This window comes from Bufo bufo, chromosome 3 (genome assembly GCF_905171765.1).
Source record: "Bufo bufo chromosome 3, aBufBuf1.1, whole genome shotgun sequence".
Classification (NCBI taxonomy): domain Eukaryota; kingdom Metazoa; phylum Chordata; class Amphibia; order Anura; family Bufonidae; genus Bufo; species Bufo bufo.
The window spans coordinates 311409972-311429180 of NC_053391.1; the positions used below are offsets into that span (position 1 = coordinate 311409972).

At 42.3% G+C, this 19209-nt stretch overlaps 1 protein-coding gene across 1 annotated transcript in view; it reads right to left on the bottom strand.

Moving 5' to 3' along the window:
* Positions 1–19209, bottom strand: part of SLC9A1 (solute carrier family 9 member A1) — a 123730-nt gene that overhangs the window by 31527 nt on the left and 72994 nt on the right. Inside the window, exons 2-5 of the mRNA XM_040424263.1 lie at positions 16756–17216; positions 14107–14357; positions 13779–13996; positions 5289–5482 (exon numbers count right to left, since the gene is read on the bottom strand). Of these exons, the coding sequence (XP_040280197.1) occupies positions 5289–5482; positions 13779–13996; positions 14107–14357; positions 16756–17216 (1124 nt within the window). The remainder of the gene's footprint in view (positions 1–5288; positions 5483–13778; positions 13997–14106; positions 14358–16755; positions 17217–19209) is intronic.

Sequence of the window (19209 nt, forward strand, 5' to 3'; positions counted from 1 at the left end):
TGTTATTCATTCCGTCATAATGGAAGTCTATGGGCTGCAAAACGGATTCGTCCCACTTCTATTATGACAGAATGAATAACGGAATGCCTCTAAAGGCATTAAGTCATGGAATTGCGTTATGGTCAGTGCTAACTGAAACCATAACTCAATTCTACTTTTACCACAAAACAAAAGCGTGAACGAATTTCATAACATGAAATTCGCTCATCTCTAATCACAGCGCCTGAGTAAAAAAAAAAAAAATAATAATTTGGTATCAACCCACAGAATAAAATAATCATACACCGTATTTTTTTTTTTTTACCTATAAAGATGCTCTTTTCCACAACCCCATTGGGCAAATACTAATGAGCGCTTGAATTATGGAAGTGGTCATTGGTACGGGAGGACGTGTGATTTCACTTTGTGTGGCATCGGGTCACAGCACGTGACTGAAAGAGCAGGAGCTGAATCCCCAGAGCGGGGTCCGAAGCAGGAAAGGTAAGTTGTTTGTTGGGGGAAAGGGGTCAGATCTGATATCTATTTCGGGGTCTTCTTAACACTGAGGGTCTGATCTGAGGTCTGATTAACATTGGAAGTGTGAAAAACTTTTTCTTCTTATTTTCCTTCCCTAAAACCTAGGTACATCTTAGGGTACACTCACGCGACAGTGTTTTGTGGTCCGCAAAACACGGATACCGGTTTGTATGCGTTCCGAATTTTGGGTACCGCACAAGGCTGCCACCATGATAGAAAATGTCTATTCTTGTCCGGACAAAAAAAAAGGACATTCTCTATCTTTTTTAAGGGGGCCGTGCAACAGAACTATAAAATGAACGGAATTGAAATTAATGGGTCCGCACCTGTTCTGCAAAATTGGATGCGGACCCATTCATACGGTCGTGTTTTATCGGGCGAAAAATACAGTATACCACATGAGGAACCCCATAAAAAAAAATATATATACAGTACAGACCAAAAGTTTGGACAGACCTTCTCATTCAAAGAGATTCCTTTATTTTCATGACTATGAAGGCATCAAAACTATGAATTAACACATGTGGAATTATATACATAACAAACAAGTGTTAAACAACTGAAAATATGCCATATTCTAGGTTCGTCAAAGTAGCCACCTTTTGCTTTGATTACTGCTTTGCACACTCTTGGCATTCTCTTGATGAGCTTCAAGAGGTATTCCCTTGAAATGGTCTTCCAACAGTCTTGAAGGAGTTCCCAGAGATGCTTAGCACTTATTGGCCCTTTTGCCTTCACTCTGCGGTCCAGCTCACCCCAAACCATCTCGATTGGGTTCAGGTCCGGTGACTGTGGAGGCCAGGTCATCTGGCGCAGCACCCCATCACTCTCCTTCATGGTCAAATAGCCCTTACTTTCAAAGTTTTCCCAATTTTTCGGCTGACTGACTGACCTTCATTTCTTAAAGTAATGATGGCCACTCGTTTTTCTTTACTTAGAATTTGTATTATGGCAAGAAAAAAGCAGCTAACAGTCTATTCAGTAGGACTATCAGCTGTGTATCCACCTGACTTCTCCTCAACGCAACTGATGGTCCCAACCCCATTTATAAGGCAAGAAATCCCACTTATTAAACCTGACAGGGCACACCTGTGAAGTGAAAACCATTTCAGGGGACTACATCTTGAAGCTCATCAAGAGAATGCCAAGAGTGTGCAAAGCAGTAATCAAAGCAAAGGGTGGCAACTTTGAAGAACCTAGAATATGACATATTTTCAGTTGTTTAACACTTGTTTGTTAGGTTTATAATTCCACATGTGTTAATTCATAGTTTTGATGCCTTCAGTGTGAATCTACAATTTTCATAGTCATGAAAATAAAGAAAACTCTTTGAATGAGAAGGTGTCTCCAAACTTTTGGTCTGTACTGTATATACTTGCAGTTTTTGCCCACCTCACCTACCAATTTTTTTTATCAAATGTGACCAAAAAGATATATGTACCCCAAAATGATACCAATAAAAACTACAACTCGTCCCGCAAAAAACAAGCCCTCATACAGCGACATTGGAGAAAAAATAAAAATGTTGTGGTCCCTAAAAACAATTTCAGCTAATTCCATATTAGAAAATACTTATGCCGCTACTTCCTTTATAAACGCTCCAGTGCCCCGAAAACAGCAGTTTATGACCACATATGGGGTGTTGCCGTATTCAGAAAAAAATGCGTAACACATTTTGGGGTGCATTTTCCCCTTTTATGCCTTGGGAAAATGAAAAATTTGGGGTTAAAGCAACATTTTATTAGAAATGAGATTAACATTTTTATTTTTACAGCCAAGTGTTGCTAAAATTCTATGAACTGCTTTTGTTGGGTCAAAGCATTCAGTTCACCCCTTGATCAATTCCTTGAGGGGTTTAGTTCCAAAATGGGGTCACTTTTTTTTGGGGTCTTCTTTCTAGGGGTACCTCAGGGTCTCTTTGAATGTGACATGGTACCCGAAAACCATTCCTGTAAAATCTGCCCTCCAAAAAAAATATTGCGCTGCTTTCCTTCTGAGGCCTGCCGTGTGCCCATGAGAATATTTACTACCACATATAGGATGTTTCTGTAAACTGCAGAATCCGGGTAATAAATATTGAGGTTTGTTTTGTTGTTTACCCTTGCTGTGTTACAGGAAAAATGGATTATTATTTTGCGTTAATTCCTGTGGAACACCTAAAGGGCTAACCAAGTTTGTAAAATTAGGTTTGAATAAATTGAGTGTAAAGGGGAAGTTTGTAAAATGGTCATTTTTGGGGTGGTTTCTATTATGCAAAGCCCCTTAAATGCACTTCCGAACTGAATTGGTCCGTATAAACATTGTTTTTAAAATATTCATTGAAAATTTTAAAAATGATTCCAAAATTCTAAGCCATCTAACATCTTATACAATGGTGCCAATAGCAAAAATAGACATATAGGGAATGTTAACTATTTTGACGAGAAATCACAATTTGTATTAAAAATCAGAAACTTGCTAATTTTTCCAAATTTTGTGTACATTTTTTATAAATAAAGGTAACCATATCAACTCAAATTCACCACTAACATGAAATATGATGTGTCACGAGAAAACAGTCTTAGAATCGCTTGGATCAGTAAAAGCGTTCCAGAATTATTACCAGATAGTGACACGTCAGATTTAAAAAAAACAAAAAAAAAAACAGGCTTCGGCATTGGTCCCAAACTGGCTTTTGCTGGAGGGGGCTGCATGTTTCTATCGAAACAAAAGTAATAGATTTTCAATTGATTCAATTATTTTACAGTGGCCCCTTTCTCATATTTCACCAAGTGTCACATGACCTGTGACATCAGCTTCTTTGCTTTCTATGAAGATGTTCTGCACACAAACCTATGGCTGCAGGAGGAAGAAGTCCTGCCCTGTACACAGAACAACACTGAAGTCTGACCTGTGGGCTGTGCTTGCTGGAGGGACAAGACACGTGCCCTGTGCAGGTGTCATCACTACTAATGTCTGCAGGCTTAGCGGTGTTGTCATGCTCTGTGCATCCTTAGCTAAGGGCTGTAAGGCATGTTTAGTTCATTCAGAAAGCATCCTCAGAGGCTAGCTTGCCAGCTGCCAGTGTGTATGGGCCATAGTTATGAGCAGGGGACATCAGTAGTGAAGTCCAAAAAGTGTGCAGGACTTGTCAATGCAAAGCCACGACCACCTGCACATTACTGGAGGCAGAAATGTAGAATGGCTTAGCATTACCTTTTATAACCCAAAGAGGAATTCCAGTCACAATGAAAGCTAACGGATGGTGGGGGGATGGTTTACTGGACTGAAACAAGTGAAATCTCTGCCTGTATAAATGGAAGCAGCAGCAAAATGTAAATGGCCAGGAGAGTAATCAGAAGATAGATCTGTCAGCAAAGAGAACCAAGACAGGTGAGGGGGAGAGGAAAGGCAGTCTTAGCTGGTACTAGGGATTCGACCGATTATCGGTTTACCGAGATTATCGGCCGATATTGAGGATTTTGACAGTTATCGGTATCGGCATCTATTTTGCCGATATACCGATAACGTATTGGGAACACAGAACGCGCTGCTCTCAGCGCTCTCCGTGTTCCCTCAGCAGCACAGGGGAGAAGGAAGCAGTGTCTCCCTCCCCCTGTGCTGTTGCTGCCGCCATATTAGAGGAGAGAGGACAAAAAGAAGGGGAGGGGCTGTGGCCACCGCTCCACCAATGAAGATAAGTCTTTCATTAATTCATATACAGGAGGCGGGAGCTGGCTGCAGAATCACATAGCCGGCTCCCGACCTCTATGAGCAGTAGCTGCGATCTGCGGTAGTAAACCCCTCAGGTGCCGCGGATCGCAGCTACCGCTCAGAGGTCGGGAGACGGCTATATGATTCTGCAGCCAGCTCCCGCCTCCTGTATATGAATTAATGAAAGACTTATCTTCATTGGTGGCGCAGTGCACCCCCCCAAGCCCCCCAGTATTAATTACTGGTGGCGCAGTGCGCCCCCCACCCCCATCCCAGTATTAAAAACGTTGGTGGCGCAGTGCGCCCCCCCACCCAAGCCCCCCGTCCCAGTATTAAATCATTGGTGGCAGTGGCCACAGGGTCCCCTCTCCCTCTCCTCCTCCGATCGGAGGCCCCAGCAGTGTAATCCTGGGGGCTCCGATCGGTTACCATGGCAGCCAGGATCTACTGAAGCCCTGGCTGCCATGTTCAGCTCCATGCTGCTGTGTGCACAAAGCACAGAGCAGCAGGGACAGTGTGAGATTCTATTCACCCTGATAGAGATCTATCAGGGTGAATAGGACAAGGGTTCTAGTCCCTAAGGGGGATAAAAGTTAGTAAAAAAAAAACAAAACACAAAAAAAAACACGTTAACAATAAACATATTAATTTTCAGCAGATTTGTGTAGGAAAAATGAAAATTCCCAGAATATCGGTATAAATTATTGGCTATCGGCCTGAAAGTTCACAAATTATCGGTATCGGCCCTAAAAAATCAATATTGGTCGATCCCTAGCTGGTACCCCCAAATATTCGTGAGAAAATAATCACAGAATGTTGTTACACGCCCCCACAGTTCTGCAACTGCATGTAAACAATGGGCCAAGAGCAGTAGTAGCTATGTGTGGAAATAGCATTTTTCTTTTGCTAGACCTCACTTACCTAATGTATGTTCCTGACCATCAGGTTTGCAGAGTGTCAACCCCTTTAACATACTCCAGGAAACCAAAAACATCAAGGTTTCCATCTAAAATGGTCTTGCTTACAACTGTTTCTTTTTCTTCCTATACACAGCTTAAAAAATGGGTATGGTTACTTACCTGTACGAACACTGTAAAGAATATGACTGTTATTATAGCAGTCAGGAACATTTCCCTGTTGTTGCTATGTAATAAATATCCCAGGGAGAAGGCAATGGCACCACGCAGACCACCGTAGGCAATAATGAACTGATCTTTACTTGTCAGTTTGACTATGCGGAACTTGTTAATAAACCAAGTCAAACTTATGACACCTGTAGGAAGACAAGCAAAATGAAAGTGTAAATATAAAGTATATACATGCAAACTGTATATATACAGTACAGAACAAAAGTTTGGACACCTTCTCAAAGAGTTTTCTTTATTTTCATGACTATGAAAATTGTAGATTCACACTGAAGGCATCAAAACTATGAATTAACATGTGGAATTATATACATAACAAACAAGTGTGAAACAACTGAAAATATGTCATATTCTAGGTTCTTCAAAGTAGCCACCTTTTGCTTTGATTACTGCTTTGCACACTCTTGGCATTCTCTTGATGAGCTTCAAAAGGTAGACCCCTGAAATGGTTTCACTTCACAGGTGTGGCCCTGTCAGGTTTAATAAGTGGGATTTCTTGCCTTATAAATGGGGCTGGGATCATCAGTTGCGTTGAGAAGTCAGGTGGATACACAGCTGATAGTCATACTGAATAGACTGTTAGAATTTGGAAAAACTTTGAAAGTAAGGACTATTTGACCATGAAGGAGAGTGATTGGGTGCTGCGCCAGATGACCTGGCCTCCACAGTCACTGGACCTGAACCCAATCGAGATGGTTTGAGGTGAGCTGGACCGCAGAGTGAAGGCAAAAGGGCCAACAAGTGCTAAGCATCTCTGGGGAACTCCTTCAAGACTGTTGGAAGAACCATTTCAGGTGACTACCTCTTCAAGCTCATCAAGAGAATGGCAAGAATGTGCAAAGCAGTAATCTGTGTATCCACCTGACTTCTCCTCAACGCAACTAATGATCCCAGCCCCATTTATAAGGCAAGAAATCCCACTTATTAAACCTGACAGGGCACACCTGTGAAGTGAAAACCATTCAGGGTCTACCTTTTGAAGCTCATCAAGAGAATGCCAAGAGTGTGCAAAGCAGTAATCAAAGCAAAAGGTGGCTACTTTGAAGAACCTAGAATATGACATATTTTCAGTTGTTTCACACTTGTTTGTTATGTATATAATTCCACATGTGTTAATTCATAGTTTTGATGCCTTCATAGTCATGAAAATAAAGAAAACTCTTTGAATGAGAAGATGTGTCCAAACTTTTGGTCTGTACTGTACATACAAGCTGTTAAGAGTCCTATAGATTATAACCAGGCAATGAAATACAGTAAGAACGTGGCAAGCCTATTCACCCTATTCAGTTAGGACACCAAGGATAAATCCACCATAAAGTCATCGAATTTGCTGCTACTGTAAAACTCCACGGGGGGAGAGCTGAGCCTCTAAGTGTAACAGCAATGCCCCTGTTGCTCCTAGAAACTAATTTGCATATATTAAACGTTTTTTTTTTTTAGCAATGCTAGCACATATGAATATGGGACCAACAAATGCCTTCAGCTGCCAAGTGCACATGTAACAGGGTCAGTATTATAGGTACAAATCTGCTGACAGATGCCTTTAAGGCAGGGCTCGACAAATCCCAGGCGCCAGGTCGCCATGGCGACCAGGAATTTGGTCCTGGCGCTTGGGTATTTGTCAGTCCGTTTTCAAAGATGCGCTCTCGGCGCGCACCATGGTTTCCTGAGCCGGAACAGTGGAGAAGGAGAGGAGTCCCTCCCTCCCCACTGTGCGCGCTGCTGCTGACCACCAATGAGAACAGAGTAGGAGGAGGAGAGGAGGGACTGTGAATTCCTGAATACCAATGTGCCGGCCATATCCCGGCCGCTATGACTGCACGCTGTGATCAGCGCGATTAACCCCTCAGTTGAGGGGTTAATCGTGCGGATCACAGCGTCCTGTCAGAGGTCGGGTGCCGGGAATGTTTGTCTGCATTGGTGGCAGTTCTGATCGGAGTCCCAGCAGTGTAATGCAGGGGCTCCGATCGGTTACCATGGCAGCCAGAAGTCACGCTACTGAAGTCCTGGCTGCCATGGTATGTTAGTGAGCAGCATTATACTCATGTGCGCCGTGGCCGCCGGGCACTCCTTCTGTCTGTGCGGCTCATTGCTAATGCTTATAGCATTAGCAATGCGCCGCACAGACCTATGAGAAGAATGAGCTCCTGGCGATCACGGCGCAAGTGAGTATAATGCTGCTCACTAACATACCATCGCAGCCAGGACTTCAGTAGCGTCCTGGCTGCCATGGTAACCGATCGGAACTGCCCCCCCCCCCCCCCCAAATATAGAAAACAATATATCGCGATATATATCGCACATGCTTAAAATTATATCGCAATATAGATTTTATGATGCGGCACCGCCTGGCTCATAACTTTTTTAACTGGCTCCTAGATTCCAAGGAAATTTGTCAAGCCCTGCTCTAAGGGTACTTTCACACTAGCGTTATTCTTTTCCGGTATTGAGTTCCGTCCTAGGGGCTCAATACCGGAAAATAGCTGATCAGTTTTATCCTAATGCATCAGTATGCATCAGGATGTCTTCAGTTCACTCACTCTTACGGTATTTGGCCAGAGAAATGCTGTAATTTTTCCATCCAAAATTCTGGAACACTTGCCGGAATGCCAGATCCGGCATTATTTTCCTCTGAAATGCATTAATGCCGAATCCGGCACCAAGTGTTCCGGCAAAACGGATTCGGTTTTCGGGTTTAAAAATGCAAAACAATATAAATACCAGATCCGACCAGAGACAGATCCGGTGTTTCAATGCATTTGTTAGACGGATCCAGATCAGTCTACAAATGCTATCCGTTTGCACACGGATTTCGAGATCCGACATGCAGTTCCGGCGACGGAACTGCCTGCCGGATCTTCACAACGCAAGTGTGAAAGTACCTACCTGTATCTTCTTATGCACAGGATGGTTGCTGAACAGCTCCAGTGCCTGCGCTGAGGATGCAATGGAGGACAGACAGAAAAGTGGTCACATGAGTAAATCGAGTGACTGCTGGAATACTGGTTACCATGAGCAGGTCTACAGCAGCTCCGTGACTGGCAGCCTTTGTAGGAAAAACCTGTAAGAATTAGCAGACCCTTTTAACACCTTCAGGACCCGGCTGTTTTTTGGAAATCTGACGTGTCACTTTATGTGGTAAAAACTTTGGAACACTTTTACTTAGTCTCAGAATGGCCTGGATGTTTTCTCGTGACACATTGTACTTCATTATAGTGGTAAATTTCTGTCAATATATTTTTTTTTTCTTTAAATCCCAAATAAAAATAAATAATTTGCAACTTTTCAAATTTCAATTTCTCTGTTCTTAAAACAGATAGGGATACCTCATATAATAGTTATTACTTTCCATTCCCCATATGTCTATTTTATGTTTGGATCATTTTGTGAATGCCATTTTATTTTTTGGGGATGTTAGGCTTCGAAGTTTAGAAGCAAATGTTGAAATTTTCCGAAAATTTCCAAAACCCACTTCTTTAAGGACCAGTTTAGTTATGTTTAGTCACTTTGTGGTGCTTACATAATAGAAACCACCCAAAAATGACCCCATTTTAGAAACTACACCCCTCAAGGTATTCAAAACTGATTTTACAAACTTTGTTAACCCTTTAGGTGTTCGACAAAGGAACAGAAGGAAAGGAGCGCCAACTGGTTTTTGTAGGGCAGATTTCACTGGGATAATTTAAAGTTGCCATGTTACATTTGAAGACCCCCTGATGCACCCAGGAAACTCCAAAAAATAGTGACCTTTAAAAAACTCCAAAAAAGTGGAAACCACGGGATAAGGTGGCAATTTTGTTTGTACTATTTTAGGGGACATATGATTTTTGGTTGCTCTATATTAAATTTTTTGTGAGGCAGGGCAACAAAAAAATAGCCGTTTTGGCACAGTTTTTATTTTTAGTTTTTTACTATGTTCTTCTGACAGGTTAGATCATGTGCTATTTTTATAGAGCAGGTTGTTATGGACGTGACAATACCAAATATGACTACTTTTGCTTTTTTGACTTTTTTTATTTTTACGGTGATGTGATATTTTTACACAGCAGGTTGTTAGACGCGCCGATACCCAATATGTCTACTTTTTTAAATTTATTTAAGTTTTACACAATAAAAGCATTTTTAAAAACAAACAAAAAAAAATTATGATTTAGTGTCTCCATATTCTGAGTCATATTTTATTTTATTTTTTACCCGATTGTTTTATGTAGGGATGAGGTGACTGTTAATTTTTTGCGGGATGAGGTGACTGTTTTATTGGTACTATTTTCAGGGCATACGCCTTTTTTGATCGCTTGGTGTTGCACTTTTTGTGATGTAAGATGACAAAAAAAAAATGGTTGTTTTAGCACAGTTTTTTATTTTTTCAACAGTGTTAGGCCTCCTGCACACGACCGTTTTTTTCCACTGTTTACTGGCCGTTTTTTGCGTTCCGTATATGGAACCATTCATTTCAATGGTTCCGCCAAAAAAACGGAATGTACTCCGTATGCATTCCGTTTCCATATTTCCGTTCAAAGATAGAACATGTCCTATTATTGCACGCAAATCACGTTCCGTGGCTCCATTCAAGTCAATGGGTCCGCAAAAAAAACAGAACACATACGGTAATGCATCCGTATGTCTTCCATTTCCGTTCCGTTTTTTGCAGAACCATCTATTGAAAATGTTATGCCCAGCCCAATTTTATCTATGTAATTACTGTATACTGTATATGCCATATGGAAAAACGGAACAGAAACTGAAACACAACGGAAACAAAAAACGGAACAACGGATCCGTGAAAAACAGACTGCAAAACACTGAAAAAGCCATACGGTCGTGTGCAGGAGGCCTTAAGGTGAGGGGGTGGCTCGTGCAATTTTTTTTTTATAGAGCCGGTCAAAACGGACGCTGCAATACCCAGTATGTCTGTTCTATTTATTTATTTTTTAAAATTTTACCTCTTATTTTGGGAAAGGGGCTTTTTTTTTTTTTTTTTAACTTGAAACATTAATTTTTTTTATTATGAAAAACTTTTTTTTTTAAACTTTTTATTTTTGTCCCACTCTGGGACTTCAACTTCTGGGGTCTGATTCCCTCTGCAGTGCATTACAATACATCCTGTATTGTAATGCATTGAGTGTCAGCTTGTATACAGACAGCCTGTGAGACCCAGCCTAAGGGCTGGATCTCACAGGCTTTCGTAGAAGACAAGCCTTGATTGCCTATGGAAGGGATCGGGCTGCCTTCTCTGCCATTGGGTTCCCATCACTGCAGCGCGGGGACCCGATGGAGATGCGGAGGGCAAATCGTACCCTCCCCATGCCGCAGTCAGCTTTGACCGCGGTATACAAAGGGTTAATACGCCAGCATTGGCGTTTTCACAGATGCCTGCGTATGCAGCAGGGGCCCGGGTGTCAGTGACTGCCGAGTCCATGCTGCTGATCGGACGGGTATAGCTCTTGCACCCGCCCGATCAGCCCGCGCTGGTTCTTAAGTCACGTCCACCAGCGCCGTACATGTACGGCAAAGGTTCTTAGGGGGTTAATGCCTATCAGTAGTAAATCTAATAGGCTGCTCCTTTGGCAAGAGCATTATAGAGCACTGATTAGGTGGGAGGAGCTCCTGCACTCTCTCCAGCTACTTAGATGCTGCCTTTACTACTGACCATGGCGTCTAAGCAGTAAAATGTCTAAGATAAATAAATTACAGCTTGCCCCACTACAGATGGTGTGGACACTGCTCATGTACACGACTATGCATTTCGTGGTCTTGCAAACCGCAGATCCGCAAAATACAGATACCAGCCATGTGCATACCGCAGTTTCTTCAGTCCCCATTATAGAAATGGCTATTTTTGTCCTCAAAACAGACAAGAATAGGACATGTTCTATAATTTGCGTAACGGCCGTACAGATCTGAGCAGTACAGGGATGATATCTGTGCGTTGTCCGCATTTTTTGCGGCCCCACAGAAATGGGTCTGTGTGTGACCCACAAAAAAGCGGATAGGATGTGGGCAAAAATACGCTTGTGTGTATAAGAATATGGTCGTAAGTTTTATTCCTACCAAACACAAAAGTATAAGGGTACTTTCACACTTGCAGCAGGACGGATCCGACAGGCTGTTCACCATGTCGGATCAGTCCTTCCGCTATTTCGCCGTGCCGCCGCTCCGTCCCCATTTGACTATAATGGGGACGGGGCGGAGCTCCGGCGCAGCACGGTGGTGTACGGCGAAAGCCGCCGGACTAAAAAGTCGGACATGCAGGACTTTTTAGTCCGGTGGTTTCGCCGTGCTGTGCCGGTGCTCCGCCCCCGTCCCCATTATAGTCAATGGGGACAGAGCAGCGTCAGGGCGAAATAGCGGAAGGACGGATCAGACATGGTCAACAGCCTGTCTGATCCGTCCTGCTGCAAATGTGAAAGTAGCCTTAGATATAGGTTTGTTAGAGCCATAAGAGTCGACACTGCCAAGTAATTGTGAACTGACACACCCTTGCTTTAGTAGTATAACATTTGCACACAAAAGTAAAACTGCTTTGTAAACTTCATGGAACCAAGAAATTGTCTGCATCATTAACACATTTGCGTTTATCCATCTTAAGGGTACTTTCACACTAGCGTTTTTCTTTTCCGGCACAGAATTCCGTCAAAAGGGCTCAATGCCAGAAAATAACTGATCAGGTATATCCCCATGCATCAGTTCAGGATGCATCAGGATGTCTTCCGTTCAGTCATTTTGACTGATCAGGCAAAGGATAAAAACGCAGCATGCTACGGTTTTAACTCCGGCCAAAAAAACGTGAAAAAAATAAAATGCCGGATCCGTTTTACCGGATGACACCGGAAAGACAGATCCGGCATTTCAATGCATTTTTCTGACTGATCAGGCATTTTTAAGACTGATCAGGATCCTGATCAGTCTTACAAATGCCATCAGTTGGCATACATTTTGCCGGACCCGGCAGCAAGTTCCGGCGACTGAACTGCTTGCCGGATCACTCTGCCGCAAGTGTGAAAGTAGCCCAAGTTTCAAAACTGATAGCACTATAACAGATCACTTTATCAAAATCTGTCTATCTTGCCTTATATACTTACTGCTGACATCAGCCTAAGTGCGTCCAAACAGGTCTGGACATGTCTATTGGAATATCTCCAATATAATGCATTACTATTATAACAAAATAGGCTTTGCATGTACTTAACCCTTTTAGGACTTCCGCCGTACATGTCCCTAAACATGGTGCCTGCTTGCACGTGCAGCGGGCGCCATAGCCGCCGGGTATCTGCTATTTTAAATAGCGGAGACCCTCGGCACATGTATGCGATCAGCCTTAAGGCTGATCGCATACATTTTCCCTTTAAGATGCCATGCTCAAATGTGACCACAGCATCTGCGCAGTCCGGAAACGGAAGTCGGTCACTACCGCTACGGTAACAGCGTTCCCCGGCTGAGATCGGGGAACATGTTACATTGATCTAATAGGCTGAAGCCTCAAGCAGGATTCGGTGCCTATTAGATGACTATACCAATACAGGCCACTAGGTGGCAGCATTGTATTGGTATTATTGTCACCCAAGGGGACTTAAAAAAGGTAAAAAAAAAAAAAAAGTTTTTGCAAAAAAAATAAAAGTTCAAATCACCCCCCTTTCCTTAAAATAAAAATACCTACAGTGGTTGTCAGAGTTATGAAAAAAAAAATAGCACTGAAAATCTGATGGGCAGCAATATATAACGAAGCTAAGTTTTAGGAAAAAAAAAAATACCGTATATATTTCCTCATTTCCCTGGTTCTTTTCTGGCCCTTTGTTTACATGCAATAAAAACAATCTCTGCCTCTCCCCCTGCTCTGCTAAGTGTACTTTCACACTAGCGTTTTTCTTTTCCGGCATAGAGTTCCGTCACAGGGGCTCTATAACGGAAAAGAACTGATCAGGCATATCCCCATGCATTCTGAATGGAGAGTAATCCGTTTAGGATGCATCAGGATGTCTTCAGTTCAGTCATTTTGACTGATCAGGCAAAAGATAAAACCGTAGCATGGCGAAAAAAACTGAATTCAAAATACCGGAATGCCGCATCCGTCCTTCCGGCCTGCGCATACCGGTAAAAATATGAAAAAAATAAAATAAAAAAAAAGTTATGGCTCAAGGAAGAAAAAGAAAAACACAAACTAAAAAACCTCCAGTATCCTAAGGATTAAGTTTCTCTCCATGATAAATTCCAGTTGCTGGACAAACCCCCTATTAAGTATTTTCAGTAAAAAAAAATCAAAAAAATCTTAATTACCAGAGAATTCCTTTATTAAAATCTATACACAGAATACAGGAAAGATGTGTGCAACTCAAAAATAGCAGTCCCCCAATCTGTATACTCCATGCAAACACGCATCAAGAACAGTAGTAAAAGTAATAAAATAAGTAATAAAATGGTCAGTACCTAGTACACGTGCTGTCAGACAGAATATAAGGGTACTGATGACATAGGTCCAATTCCAAGAATGGGGTCCAGCCACAGTAGAGACCCCCAGGAAGATGAAGATTAAGGTCTCGCTGACACTGCTCCACATCTTCAGGAAATATTTGATTGTGGTATGAGACTTGTGGGAAATATTTGCCTCAACATAAGGTCGCATTACTACACCTGAGGCAATGAGACTGCAATAAAAAAAAATACACAGCGTGTCTGTTAAATTCTAGACAAAGCTCTGCAACGGAAACAGTATAATAGGCAGTAGTAGTAGTGAGACAGAAAATATAAAACTTACGCCATAATTCCAGAAAGATGGAAGAGTTCTGCAGACATGTATGCCATATAACTATAGAGGAAAACAAACAATGGCTCAATAACTCTGATGTGCGATGTGAAGCGGGAAGTGAAGGCTGCGATTATGCCGTATACAAGTCCTACAAACACCCCTCCAAGGGAAACGATGAAGAAACTCAGGAACCCCAGGGCAATATCACGGAATGTCACCTGATCCAAGTTAGAAAACTCTTCAAACAGATGATACAAAACCTAAAAGAGACATATCCATGAACTAGAGGCAGAAGTCTGGAGACTACAAGAAAACAGCAGTCCTGCATTCCCCCTGCCACACATTGCTTTGTTTGTCCTGGACGGACTGAAACACTAGTGTTGGCCTCCATATGCGATAGCTGGAAATACCAATAAAGAAAAAGCTGAATTACTGCATGAGAATGTGAGTACTGTGGTTACTTTCTCAAAAAAGTACCAAAACACAAGATACTTACTGCAAAAAAAATACATAATAAATTGCACTAGCAATGGATAGGTCATCAATTTCAGATTGGCGGAGGTCCGACTCACTGCATCCCCGACTATCGGTTGTTTAAAGTGGTTGTGGCGCTAGTGCGAGAGTTGCGTTCTCTTTAGGGTTTACCTGCACACCATCTACATGGTACTGGTGGTGCAGTGTAATTTCAACTTTTTGTCCCTTTCAATTGAATAGGAGAGGACAATAATTAGCCTGCACCACCACAACAACAATGTAGACTGTGTGCAGGTTAACACAGAAGAGAACGCAGCTCTCCAACTAGCGCCACAGCCTCTTCACACAGCTGACCGGGAGTGCAGAGTCAACACCCCACCAAACTAATATTGATGGCCTATCCTGATGAAAGGTCATTAATATCATGAAACCAGAATATCCTTTAGGGAATACAGTGCTGAACTTGCCAGCCAGTCCTCCTGTAGACATCCCCAGTGTCACTCATTATAGGCAGGCTGGCGTATTTACACATTATTACCACTAGTATTTTGCAGTGGAAGATGCCACCGCTCCCCACCATTGTGGTGGGGAATGTGAGATGAGTAATCGACTTGTAGCCGATGGAGAACCTGCCAATCATAGTTACTCGGGATGTTTGCTACCCACCAGATATCCTAGCTCAGAACATAACAGCGACTGCATGCCAGCATTACAAGTATGTATTCTCTAAAACATGGTAGCGCTAGAGTTCAAGAGGACCTGTCACCACAAGACTCACTGCAATCTGCAAACACTACGTTACAGAGCAGGAGAAGCTTAGCAGGTTGATATATATTTGGGTGGGAAAAGACTCTGTATAACTTGTAAATGATAGGTTTATCTCTCTGCTTTTTCTAACTTAAGACCGCCCCTGTGAACAGCTCTCAGTACAGGGGAGAGGCGTTATTCTCTGTAAAATGGTGCATTTACACGACTGCAAGTGTTGTGCAGTCTGCAAAACACGGGTACCAGCTGTGTGCACGCCGCACCATGGTGCAGACCCATTGACTTCAATGGGTCAGTGGTCCGTATGTTGCGGCGAAGCATCGGACATGTCTTATCTTTTGCGACACGGATGCAGAAGAGCTTTTCTAGGCTAACCCTATAAAGTGACAATAAATACAACATTATCACATATTACCATCACATATTGTTACAGCCAAATCCTTTTCACATCTAGCAGTAAAAGCTCATGGGGCCATGCACACATTCGCATTTTTTGCGGATCAGTGAGGCTGTTCTGCAAATTATAGATCATCATCTGTTCTGGCCCATTTTGAGGATGAAAATATTCATTTCTATTGACAGGAGTGAGAGAAATGCAGAATGGACATGGAAGGTATCTGTATTTTGCAGATCTGTGGTTTGCAGACCAAAATATGAATACGGTCGTGTGCATGAGGCCTAAGCATGCAAGACACAACATGGCTATAACAATAGGAGGTACTGTAAACCAGCTTAATTCCCCCAGAATAGAATGCTCACTATGTTGCTCTAGCCTAAATGATACTAATGTGACTAATGTCCTCTTTATGCAGGCTGAAGCAGTAGGCATTTATCAGGAATTAACCGTTTGTTCCTGATAATTCGCTGGTTGTCAGAAGAGGTGAAAGCTGCAGTAATAAACCTCTGCTGTATGGGGACAATTGCTCGTCCCCAGAAGATCTGCTCACTTAGGTATTTGCACCAGCAATGCTTTTATCTGATGAATGCGCATTTGCCACTTTAGGTCTGTCATTCAGTTCATTTTCTTGTGTGGGTCCTGATGATCCATCACCTTGATTTTCCACCATGTATCCTCAGCATAGGTTATCAATATCAGATTGGCGGGGGTGTCAGATGTATGAAGGGAAGGCACGCGCAGTGTGCACGTGCCGTCTCCCGACTCTCTCCCTCCTTACCATAGACATAGCAGCAGCCAGCAGGAAAAGAGAAGGGAGAAGGCATGTGCACACTGCGCGCCCCTTCCCTTCATACAGCCGATCGGCAGGTCCATGTGTCAGACCCCCACCGATCTGATATTGATGGCCTATCCCGACATGCTATCAATATTAAAAGCCAGGAGAATCCCTTTAACATTTAAAACCAATGGTACAAATATGAATTCTTCCTCTAGAAGTTATGCAACACATGCGCACGACTTACCACTGTGACGGCATCATTAAGTAAGGACTCTCCGAACACCAAGATGTGGAGCAACTCATTGATATGGATCTCTTCAAAAACAGCCAAGACAGCAACCGGGTCGACAGCCGAAATGATACTACCGAACAGCAAGTTGTCCAAGAGTCCTACTTTCGCTAGCTCTGCCCCGCTAATCTGGCACACACCATACAACAAAGAGCCTATAAAGAAAGCATTCCACAGTGTCCCCAACACGGCAAACATTAGAATTGTTCCCATATTTTCTGAGAAGGAGCGCAGTGGAAGGAAATATCCAGCATCCAGGATAATAGGTGGCAAAAGGTAAAGAAAGAAAATATTTGACTTCATGACTAGAGGCCTTTCACCAACGGCCTTCATAAGGCCGCCTACTAGTAGGCCAACGACGATCAGCAGACAGCTCTCCGGGACAACATTGGACAGAGTAGGGATCACATGGAATCCTGCAGAAAAACAGAGCGGCAGTCCTTTATTAAGAGAAAATTATAGAGGCAAATATAGTCTAGTTGTAACCACATTAATACAAAGACAGTTTCCTAGCTGAGAGGGACATAGTAGGTCTAGAAGTGAAATACAATAGTAAATGCTCGTCTTACGAGCAGGAACATGACTGAAAAGATCATCTCAGACATCGCCTTAAAAAACAGGTGAAACTAGAAAACTTAGAATATCGTGCAAAAAGTTCATTTATTTCAGTAATGCAAATTAAAAGTAATTGTATTAATGCAGCTTAAAATTAGAATTTTGTAAAAAGGTTTAATATTCTAGGCTCAAAGTATCACACTCTAGTCAGCTAATTAATCCATACCCCCTGAGCAAAGGGTACCTCAAAATCGTGACTTTGGGGCTTCAGAAGCTATAAGCCATAATCATCCAAATTATAACAGATAAAGGCTTGAAATATCTCACTTTGCATGTAATGAGTCTCTCATATGTTAGTTTCACCTTTTAAGCTGCAATACTGAAATAAATGAACTTTGCACGATATTCAAATTTTTAGAGTTTTACCTGTAATTCCACAAACACAAGGAGTGGCAGCTAAAGCCCAGTACTCTCAACTATTGACCTTTACCATTGCAATCTGCAAATGTTTAGTCATAGGGAGGGGGCTAAACACCCACACTGGGATCACAAGAGTGAGGTAACCTAAGTCCTTTGAAAGGACTGTGGCCGTCAATCATACAGACAGGACTCCAACTGAGAATAGAGTTGACTATTAGGAAATTTAAGAAAGCAGTTTTAGGAAAAGCTTGCTTTTTAAAGTTTTTTTTAGATGTAGTAGTGCAGCTCTTTGGTGCTCTTGAACGTAGCCTAATAATGGCCTCAAGCATTAACTTTGGTTCAACATTGAAAAAACATAGCTGAAAGGCTATTTTCCAAACTCTTCCTAAGGGCTCATGCACACAACCGTTGTTTTGGGGTCCGTTTTTCACGGATCCGTTGTTCCGTATCGGAGTTTTTTTCCCCTCTGATTTAAGTCCTCTTCCGTTCAGCTATTCCACAAAGCATATCCGTATGCGATTAGTTTTTTGCGGATCGGAAACAGTAACTTATTAATCACCAACACATGAGCAATATGGGCTGGGCATAGCATTTCTACAGTATGGATCCGCAAAATACGAATGTGTTCCGTATTTTTCTGCAGACCCCTTGACTTGAATGGGGCCCTCGGACCGTGATTTGCGGACAATAGGACATGCACTACTTTTTTTGCGGAACGGAAATGGAATGGTTCTGCATACGGTTTGCAAAAGGGAAATGAAGCGGAAAGATAATACATTTGTGTGCATGAGCCCTAAAAAGAAGCCCTGTAGCTGATGATTGTGGCAATATCATAAATCACATTACCCAAATCAAATGGAGGTCATCTGATCTGTGGTTTATAGAAACGCCATTGTCATACTTGCCGTATGTTACATCAACAAAAAGTGTGGTTTGTATGTAATATGCAAGAAAAAGGGAACTTTCAAGGCACTCACGCTGAATCAAATACTCCCCCATTTACCATGGTTTTCTTAACGCCCCACTTTCTGGCTATGAAGCTAGGCACTGGTGAGTTTTGGTTAGCTCTACTGCCTGTACCCTATATAGATGCTGACGAAAACTATTCCTCCTGACTTCACCATTATGTTTTTGGGGGGAAATTATAAAAAGTCACTGCCCTTCCCCTCTCATGTTCAATATCTGCCAGAGATCTGCTGCTGAGAGATTCCCCGAGTCATATAATTGGCCAGTAATGCTGAATTCACTGATCTGGTTGACTTGTCTGCTGGATTTGGTCACCTTTAAACTTTTATCAGATATTTTTAATTTTCAATTGCACAAAGAAAAATGGCCTTCTCACAATTTGCAGTTACTTTGCATATGTACTGCGGATGCTGTATTTCATTTACATAGTGACATCAAGTTTCATGGCGCTCTACACAGATTGGCATT